The sequence below is a fragment of the Melanotaenia boesemani genome, chromosome 17, assembly GCF_017639745.1.
Source record: "Melanotaenia boesemani isolate fMelBoe1 chromosome 17, fMelBoe1.pri, whole genome shotgun sequence".
NCBI lineage: Eukaryota > Metazoa > Chordata > Actinopteri > Atheriniformes > Melanotaeniidae > Melanotaenia > Melanotaenia boesemani.
In genome coordinates this window covers 15,289,166-15,299,866 of record NC_055698.1, presented here as the reverse complement: position 1 = coordinate 15,299,866, position 10,701 = coordinate 15,289,166, and the positions used below count along the sequence as shown (strand labels likewise).

The following is a 10,701-nucleotide window of genomic DNA, read 5'->3' as shown; positions in this document are numbered from 1 at the left end:
TGGGAGGCCATTTTAAAGAGATAATTAAGTAGGGTGTGGTATTGTGAGAATATTTCATTTGTCAATGGCTAATTCCTTCCTGAGACCAGTCACGACTGAAGGTTGGTTTATGAACAAAATTAATAACAGTAAAACCCAGTTGTAATCTACAAGTTATAAAAAAAAAAATTTCTTTTTAATGCAAAATAGGAGAACTTCAAGTTGTCAAATTTCTTTCAATAATGCCCAGTCACAGCATGTCAGCTCATATCAACCCTGACTTCAAGCCACAGGTAGGTGCTATTTCCTGGTGTGCAAGAAGACAACATGCTTGTTTCTTAAGAACTAAACATTGTTTTTTAGATGTCTCTTCAATGGGGGCGGAGGGATTTGTGATAGTTTCTAATCCGATGAGGTACAATAAGGACAGACATGTCTCTAGGATAGAGATATCCCAGACAGTCACTGACAGCCCAAACCCTTAATCTGTGTTGCCATCTGCTGTGTTCACACACTTACTGCACTTTCTGCTCTGTTTATTCTTAGTATGCAAGTCAGTTACGGGGGCATGTGGAAACCAAATCCCTATATGAATCTCTGCCTCTGAAAGAGCTGAAAGCATTTTCCTGAGACTAAAAAAAGACATTCGGGAGTAGTGTGTCAGTTTTCTCTCAGTAGTGCAAGTAAAAGTTTCTCGTTTTAACTCTAGTTAATATTCCTTGTTCATAGTCCTGCAATAAAGTGTGGCTTGGATGATATGGGAGTAAAAGGGGATTATTTGATAGGGGTGAGGAGGAGGTGGCAGGCACCATGAGACCACATAAATGAAGAAAGAGATGAGGGAGATGAGCTGTCTGTTGGTTTGGGAACATGGAAAGAGCTGAGATGAGCTGTTGCTATGGGAGGAGAGGAGGATGATGGGTGGACTCTGCCAGCAGGCGTGGGAGGGAGACGACGATGGGAATGAAGGAGTGTGTTGATAGCACAGGGGGTTCTGGGATGAACAGAACTGTTGGTTATGCAAGTGCTGTATTTGAGTTTTAATGAACCTCTCTTCCTGCATGCTGGCTACTGAGCTGTTATAGTTGGCAGGGAAAGAACCGCATAAACACGCAAATTCACACATGCATAAAAACTTCATTTGCTGTGCAGAAAATTCTCCTGCACAAAGAAACACACACCTTCATTTCAGGATGAAGAGAGAGAGAGAGCTCTTTTCAGACACACTGCAGCAATGTTTGTGCTCAGGATTTTATTTTTCTTTTAGGTGAAGCTTGACACACTGTATGTCTGCTGTGGTGTACATGTGTGTTGCTTCAAACTCCTTCATATTCATGTGTCAGTGAACTTGCACATGTGACTGGGGCAAGCTTCTTGTCGGTTTAACTTTCTAATTAATTTTTCCAGGACTTCCCTTGTATGAACAAAGACAGCTCAGAGCACAGATGGAGCAAACCAGTGTGTGTCTGTCTTTGAGCATGTGTGTGTGTGAGCACAGGTATGGGATGCTTCTGTCCACCCTGCTCCCACCATGTCAATATTTGCTCAGTATTCTGAGATTTGAAGAAAGGTAACTTGTTTCAATATTTATGGATGTGGTCAAACATGAAATCCTCACAGTCTTTCCAAACTCTCCTGACACTGCACGCACACACTGATTGACTGAAGGGAAAGAAGTAAAATAAAAATCTTGCACTACTTGGTTAAGTATGGGGGTTTATTGATATTGGTAGATAAAGTTAACTAATATAACAGATGTATAGTAATTTTGGTGACAGATAATGGCTTAAACATGATTTGGAAATCCTTCAAACATGAAGTTGCTACAAATATCGTTGGTTTTTGTTCATTTTTAGAAGATATGACAGACTTTGGGTTTGGGAAGGAGGGTTCGTCAGGAAAACAACCTTATTTGGATGCCTGAACTTAAATCACTCAAATGTTAAAAAATGGATCAACAAACAGTGAAAGGTTCAGATTTGACCAAGTTAAAATATTGCACCTAAAATTGTAATAATAAATATTTAAATGTGGCTTTATATAAAAATGTTTAATGACAGTGTAGCTGAGATGGAAGTATTTGCTTTATGCTGTTTTTCATTTACTTAAAGGGTCTGGCAGAGCTATTGTGATAAATATTTTCTAAATTGGGCTCCCTTGAGTGGTTTTGGCTGTTGGCAGAGAAAAGAGGCTTACGGGAACATTTCCTTTTTCAGTAGAAAAGCAAATAAGCCATGTCTTCATATTGGGTTTTTATTTTGCTACCAGCTAGTAAATGGATACAGACAGAAAGGGAAACAGAAACTAATATGGCAGAAGTTTTTTTTGTTGATTTAAAAATGGTTACTAAACAAGTGAATTCTGATCAAGAAAAACAACTAGTGCTAATAAATACACTAATCAGAAAGATGCAAGAGTTTTTCAACATCGTTTCCAGAAAGAGTTGGAAGGCTGTGCAGCCAGATTTACAAACAGAAACAAAAGTCAAAAGATTTGCAAATCAGTGGAACCCTGAATTTAAGTTCTAACTATGCTTGCTATAATATCAGTAATCCCTTTAAAAAACATGTTCCAGTGCAGTTCATAATGTTATAACAGATTGTTTGGGAACTGTAGAAGCAATAGTTGAAGTTTTTAAAAGATGAAATGCTAAATTGACACATGATTTTGCCTGAGATGTTTTCAGTGTGAGAATGGGTCGGGGCTGCAGACAGGCCAGTTCACCACCCAAACACCTTCCATACTTTGCCGTGCTGTTGTAATTAGTGTAGAATATTATTAGGCATCATCTGAAGTTATCAAATTTGTCTGAAAAATTGTTTGAATTAAAAGAGTCATCTAGATGTCAGCGTACTCCTGTATATATTGATCAGTAAGTCACCCATTCAAAGTGCTGAAATTTAACCGCATAACATCAGGACTGCTGCCATTTAAATTGAGCACTAGAAGAAGCCATGTGATGGCTCTCCTCTATAACCTGGACAAATGAATCTTTTAAATTTACAGTGAGAAATCTAAGTCTTTGAGCAAACCAGTAAGTTTTTAATTTTTATCTATAAATGGCCAGACCTATTAATCTGTCTAATCTTTTAAGAAACTAGTGCAAAATGCCATTTAAAGTTTAACTGAGTCCAGTTGAACCACCACTTGGTAGTTTTCTCCAACTGTCAAAACCCAAGCATATATCCTGTTTATCATGAAGGTCCAGATGAAAATGTTTAAACCCAAACAAATATTTCCACCTTTTAAAGTTTTCTTAATTAAATTTAATAATTGCTAAATCAGTAAATCTAAACTTGAATAAGTCTTTGGATATGAAATGCCAGTGTGTGTTGAAGCTGACATTTTAGCATCTTGAGTATCATAGCACAGAATGCTCAAGGATGTAGGTAAAGCTCCTCAACAGCTATCTGCTGTTGTGTGTGTTACTGTCCACCCTGCCAAGTAGACAGTTACATAACCTGTGCTTGTGTGTGTTTGTCCTCCATACTGTGCTTGCGTGTTTGCACTATGTGTGTGTTGTGTCTTCTTTAATGGCAAACAGACCATTCCCAGAGTTGGCATAATATCCAGGAATAACGTCTTGCCTCTTTCATGGTCAACCCATCGCCACCACAACACACACAGACACACACACCGTCAAGTTAACTCTGCAACTTGTTCAGAAGGAAATCCGTCCAGCCAGTTACTGTACAGGCTGAGCCCCAACTCCTGCACCCCTCCCAGACTACCCCTTCAATTGCAGCTTGTTTAAACTGTGTGTATGGATGAAGGTGTGCATGGAAGAGGAGGAGAAGGAAGGGGGTGGGGGTTGCAGAGGAATGCAGGGTAGTGCAGGTCGGGTGGAGCGGGACGTTGGAGGGGAAAAAGAGGGGTCTCTGTTTAATGTGCTTGTGGACTCCGTACAGGGATTAAAGATTTGTATGTGAGCTTCTGGATGAAAGTGTGTTTTGCTACGGTGTTGACTCCACTGGGGCCCTCTGCTCACCTGACACTGGACAGGAGAGTGATGAAGATGAGAGGAAGAGGTGCAAAGAGAAGAGCTGTTTATTTTCTTTCTTTTTTTCTTTTTTTTTTAAATATGAATATTTAACTTTAAAAAGCTTTTTTTCTGTGGTCTGTTATGTGGTTAAACCAATTTTGAAATATGTTGAATCTAATGCCTTAAAACCTCTAAAATAATGGAAAATGTGGCAGAAAAATGACAAAATGCTACTCATAATTTAGTCAGACTGTACCCAACTGAAAAGCCAGGAAATGGTTTATATACTCCAATTTATACAAATACTCACATACACACATCTCAAAGTGCAGAACAGCAGGAACACTGTAGGCTGTGTACGGTGGCTCTCTTTCACTTCCGCCCCATAAATGTGTGTTTGCTATACAAGGGAACACGGGGAGAAAAGAGGAATTCATGTTGGTGTTTATTTGAGCTTTGGCCAAATCCAACCTTGGGGCACCAGCGTTGGTGTGCTCTGCTCCAAACCCCAGTCGCTCCTGTACCCCCAGCCAGACACACACACGCATACTGTACACACACTAAAGGAGCTGAGCACATGCAAGGCAAATTTAGGACTTTTACATACACACTTACCTGTCCATCCCAATCATATGAAGGTGTGTTTGTCTTTCCCTGCCCACCGTTTTAGGTCCTCCTAGAGCAGGTATTTCCCTCTCTTTCCCACAGACGTGCACGCATCCACGGACACACTTTAGCTGTGGTGGGGGGGCTGTTTGTGGGCTGAGTGTGTGAAGCTCTTGCATTGATAACCTGCAGCTCAGAGTCACTTGGTCTCACTTTGTGGCCATCCCCATCGCCTGGAACTCCCTTCGCCTTGCTCTGTCTCCTTTCTGCTTCTAACTCTAGGACCATCTGCGGCCGCGCTCTGACCTCCACCTTTAGTTGTCACCATGACGCCTTCCCCGCCGCTTTTCCTGCTGCTGCTGCTGGGCCTTGTCGGAGCTCAAGCCACCTTGGACCTTCGCATGGCTGCTGCCATGGGTAAGAATGACCTTAAACCCCTGAATCCTAAACCTAGTTTCAGATCAGATGTGCCACATCTAAAACTGCTTTACATCCTCTCAAAAGCCATCAAGCTTCAAAGTTTTCACGAATAAATTACCTCTGATCTCAACAAGTGAGCAAATTCCCCTAAGAGTCAGTTTGTCCAGTTGTTAAAACTTTCAAATTTTTTAGTGTAAATGCACTTTTCTTTAGCTCCTTGGCTGTGTGATTTTATTTGAACTCGCTAAACCAGATTGTTTTTTTGCAACACAAAGCAGAACAAGTTGAATTTTTTTAAGAAAGGTGTGGTGGAAAAACATGAAAGTTTTTTGAATTATTGTTCAAGGGCTTTTTGTTACTGCAAAATACCCAGCAAAATTTCAAAGGTCTTGATATTTTCTGTGGGCATTTATATTTTGAAAATTTTACACGGAGTCAGAAAGTTATGCCGGCAGTTATGCCTTTTTGTGGTGAAAGCTTTAATAAGTGTATTTTTCACAGTTTGGGGGATTGTTTCAATGAGAAGCGTGTCAGTTGCTCCTGCTGTGCTTAGTGCATGTGTTTCAGAGACTGTAAAATCTGGTTGAAGGAAAAACTGAAGGGAGGGAGAGAGGTAAAGGGCAAAAAGGCAGATTTGCAATATTTATCAGACTCAGTAAGTTTTATTGAGCCAGAAATCAGTTGAACAAGAACATTATTGTTTATGCTCCTGCTGAAAATCTCATAATCTGATCCTCTACTTTCTGTATTATGGGGTTTGTCCATCAAGTGTTTTTAGCTCAACAGTTGTAGAATTTCAAAAGAAATATCTGTGTATATTTTATGTTTTTTTTTTCTCTTTTATCATTTCTGTATTTCTATTTATTTATTTTATTTATTTATTGAGAAGTGGAATGCTAATGCTTGTATTGAGTTGGTAGTGATATTGTGTACAGAGGCCAGAAAATTACCCGAATAGTGTCTTAAATCTTTTCTTCATCATGATGAACCCTCTGCACAGTCCTTTATGTTCAGCTCCCAGACACATCACACATCTCATTATCTTCATTACACTGAATAAATCAACGTAACTGGTTGATCAAGTGGTTAGATTTTAGTTTAGTTGTTAATTATTATTATTAAGGGACTTCATACTTGTTCTCTGTCCATCCCTGTCTCCACCTTCTCTTCATCCTTGCTAGCATTGCACCTCCTGTGTATCTGTTTCCTCCCACTTCCTCTCATTTCCTCACCTCTGCCCACTCCTTTTCTTCTCCTCTCCCCAAACTCCTTCCACACCTCCCACCCCGCTCAGTTTTTCCATTAACCTTTTAGAAGAAAAAATTCTAAGTGTATAAAATGACTGTAGAAAATAATTAGGTATTACTTTTTCACCATGTGTAGCAGCAGGGTTGTGCAAAACCCGCCCCACAGACCTCGTGTTCATCATCGACAGCAGTCGTAGCGTTCGCCCATCAGAGTTTGAGCAAGTAAAGGTCTTTCTGGCCAAAGTCATTGAGGGGCTGGATGTTGGACCCAATGCAACCCGTGTGGGAGTTGTCAACTATGCCAGCCGTGTCAAGAATGAGGTATGGATATGATTTACATGCGTTTTCGCAGATTTTTTTTTTTTTACCAAAAACCCTTTATATCACAAATTTCAGCTCACTGTGTTGTTATGGAAATGTAGGTGTCCTTGAAGACTCACCGCACAAAAGCTGGGCTAATCAGGGCTGTGACCAAAATCGAGCCCCTGTCCACTGGAACAATGACTGGTCTGTCTATCCAGTTTGCTCAGAATGTGGCCTTCAGTGAGGCTGAGGGTGCTCGTGCCAAATCTCCTGATATCAGCAAGGTCTACCATTAAATTTGATACATTTACACAACCAGCTCACCCCCTCAATTTACAATCCTAACTGTTATTATTATATTTTAAAACCTTGATATCACAGGTTGCTATTATAGTGACAGATGGGCGTCCTCAAGATAATGTGAAGGATGTGGCTCAGCGTGCACGAGATGCAGGCATTGAGATTTTTGCCATCGGTGTGGGACGTGTAGACATGAGCACTCTGAGACAGATGGCCAGTGATCCTCTGGATGACCATGTGGACTATGTGGAGAGCTACAGTGTTATTGAGAAGCTCACCAAGAAGTTCCAGGAGGCCTTCTGTGGTAAGAAGAGAGAGGATTAGAGACATTAAGTGACTTATGTTTGCAGTAAAGGGTACAGAAGCAGCTGCAGGAAAGAGGCATAAGTCGAGGCTAGATGAAAAAGAAGTCAGAGTGGGACATTCATTATCCACGCCTTCATCCATGTGGAGAAGTGTCTGGTGGCCTCCCTATACTGAGGGTAAGGTGACAGGACTGTTATCTTTAATTCCACTTTATTGTGTCCTCCCTTTTGTCCTCCGCAACAAAACTGCAGTATTTTAATTAATATACTCAATTTAAATTTACTTAAAATTCCCAATGCATGAGGACATTAGGGCAGAAACAATCATTTGGAACGAGATTTGCTCCTGCTCTTCAGTCAACTCTCCCATAACCGAGAGGCGAGACTGATCTATCTGTAATTACCAATCCATTAGTGACAATTATTAAACCTCTAATTAGTGATGCCCTTCGGCGCTCTCAGTCTGCAGCAGTTTTCATTGCTGTCTGCTGCTCACTTTGCAGCAGACAGCTTCACTGCAGATGTGTCATCCAAGGGCAGAGCTGCATGGACTTGGACCAGCCTGTGCATTTACATTTAGAAACAGAATAGAAAACAAATCTGGTTTTATTTAAGTCAACTTTTCCATCTGTTTGTTTTAAAGATCCACTGAAATCATGCATCAACCCTGACACACTAAAAGTTGCCGAGTTCAGCTGCAGGTTACTGTGGATCATTAAAAATCTGTTAGAATTTCCCATTTTCAAACTGACATAGTTTCATTTCTCCTCCTAACCCCAAACGCCCACCCCCCCTCTTTGTATGCAACTGTGTGAACGTGTGTGTTCTGCATGCACGCACGCACACACACAGTGTCGGACCTGTGTGCCACTGGGGATCATGACTGTGAGCAGGTATGCATCAGCACCCCAGGATCATACAAGTGTGCCTGCAAAGATGGCTTTACCCTCATGGATGATGGCCGCAGCTGCAGTGGTGAGTGTGTGTGTGTCTGAAGGTATTTGTCCAAGCATGATCGACTTGCATCTACTTTAAAATCTTCAGTTATGTGTATTATTTTACATTACCAGCTTGTAGCAATGCTGCGACAGATGTGGTGTTTCTGATCGACGGCTCTAAAAGCGTCCGTCCTGAGAACTTTGAGCTGGTTAAGAAGTGGATCAACCAAATCGTCGACAAACTGGACGTCTCTGAGGCCAAAGCCCACGTTGGACTTGTGCAGTACTCCAGCACTGTCAGACAGGTCTGAGTTAGTTTTTCGTTTGCAATGACACCTAAATAAATCACTTCTTACCTTTTCTTATCTGCATACTGTTTTTTCTTCCCTAATAGGAGTTTCCTCTCGGCCGATACAACAACAGGAAAGACCTGAAAGACGCTGTGAAGAAGATGGCCTACATGGAGAGGGGAACCATGACAGGCCAGGCACTGCGTTACCTGTCAGACAACAGCTTTAGTCCCGGTCAGGGTGCCCGGCCTGGAGTCGCAAAGGTGGGCATCGTCTTCACTGATGGACGCAGCCAAGATTATATCGGAGATGCCGCTAAGAAGGCAAAGGAGAATGGTAAGGAGGAGAGCAAAGATAACCTCTGACTCTGAGTGTTGTGAAAGTAGATAACGAAATGCATATTTATGAGGAAACATATGTGCACATCACAGGCTTTAAGATGTATGCTGTCGGAGTGGGTAATGCAGTCGAGAATGAGCTGAAAGAGATTGCCTCTGAGCCGACTGGAGAGCACTACTTCTACACCGCTGACTTCAAGACCATGAACCAGATTGCCAAGAAGCTGCAGATTAACATCTGTCAAGGTCAAATGTTTCTATAAAAGCAAATGTTACACATATTTGTTTAATTAGCTGCTGTTTTACTGCACACGTTGGTAAAATAAAACTTGAACTTGTGCTTTTTGATTCCACAGAGGAGGACCCTTGTGAATGTGACTCCCTTCAAAAGTTCCAAAAGAAAGTGGAAGATGCCCTACAGGCACTAACAAAAAAATATATCCTTTACAACAAAACAGTGTGAGAATATGATAATGAGAGGGAATGTTTTCATGTCTTTGCCACATTGTCTGGTTTATTGGCTGTCTTCGGTGTTTCTGCCCTTGACAAAATCTTACTAGAGAATATGTCGAAGAGGATCGCTCTGCTGGAGAACAAAATCGTCTGAGGACTCACATCCTACTCTTCTCATTTACACAACCATCCATGCACAAACAGACACATATTTTTTTTCTTTCTTTCTTTTTTTTATTTTACTTCCAGTAAAACATTGTGTGTGTGAACCTTCACCTCTGCTTCTACACTGAGCCCTCTAAAAGCTTCAAACCACATCTTGTCTGATCTACTCTTGAGTGTCCTGGGACCCAAAACACCAGTTTCCATGGGGACCATGCCTTAGTGTGTGTGTGTGTGTGTGTAAGTCTGCGGGTGTGTGTGTGATCCAAAGTCATCCTCCCATAGCCAGCCTGTGTGTTCGTTAATAAAAGTCTTCCCTCATAGGGAAACGGTGATGGTACACTGAAGGCCTTTTCTTTTGTTACTGCCACAGTGTTGAAGTTCCTGAAATCCCAGAGGGCCAGTGCCATGTTGTGTCAAACGAAGAAGCACATTACCGTCACTTGTTTATGTGTTACTGTCATATTTCCCTTTTTTCCCCGTCAGATCTCTTCTTTTAATCCCATATATTGTTATGATGTATTATTATATACAAGTAAATTAATATAAGATTTATGTCTCATAACAAGGATACTCAGTGATTTTTATTTTCCTAAATAAAGACGATTCAGTAAGTAAACAAAATTGTGAAACTATTATCTGACAGTTTAGTAGCACAAATGCACATGCACAGAATTATACACAAATGTGTACAGTGTCGGTTAATTTGTCATAAAATGGTATAAAGACACAATTTTCCTCAACTCACAGGCTCCAAATATTGATTTCTAAAGACCAAAAATGCTTTCAGGTCTTTCCTGCCACATATTATCTTAATGGCTTTGTGAATTTACAACACTTAAGTACTACAGTGCTCCCCATGTGACATTGGGACAAACTCTATCCATAGTTTAATGCTGGGTTCCCCTTTGACCAGTTGACCTGACATCAGCTGACTGACAAGAGAAAATTCTGATCAACTTTTACAAGATAAGGTAAGTCATTGCTTATTACATGATCATAACTGTTCTGTCAGTTTAATTAAAAAATATTTTATTTTTAAAATTAGTTATTAGTTTAGAACTTGTACATGTTAAAATGTACATATTCAAATATTGCAACATTAATCATCTACAATAAAAAATGAAGCTCTTTAAACATGATAAAGTTAAATAAAAATAGCACAGAATATATATTATACAAGGTATTTTGAAACCCCTTGTCATTTTAAAACACCATACTACCAAAACTATGTACAGCGACCACTTAAAAGGTTTTAAAAAGTGTATTGGACTAGTGAAAGCCATCACAACAGTAATAAATGTTATTTGCTACTAAACCCTGCAGTACTGAAAAGGTTCCGTGTTCATTCAGATGCTATCAGATTGTGTCTGAAGTG

At 40.4% G+C, this 10,701-nt stretch overlaps 1 protein-coding gene across 1 annotated transcript; it reads left to right on the top strand.

Annotated features, from left to right (window-relative positions):
- Positions 1-3,844: 3,844 nt before the first annotated feature.
- matn1 (matrilin 1) lies at positions 3,845-9,658 on the top strand. The gene is made up of 10 exons (XM_041967068.1): positions 3,845-4,984; positions 6,371-6,555; positions 6,657-6,821; positions 6,919-7,141; positions 7,995-8,117; positions 8,213-8,385; positions 8,475-8,706; positions 8,802-8,954; positions 9,065-9,145; positions 9,266-9,658. Exons 1-10 carry the CDS (start codon positions 4,894-4,896, stop codon positions 9,313-9,315), a joined length of 1,476 nt encoding a protein of 491 aa, XP_041823002.1. The 5' UTR covers positions 3,845-4,893; the 3' UTR covers positions 9,316-9,658.
- Positions 9,659-10,701: the final 1,043 nt, after the last annotated feature.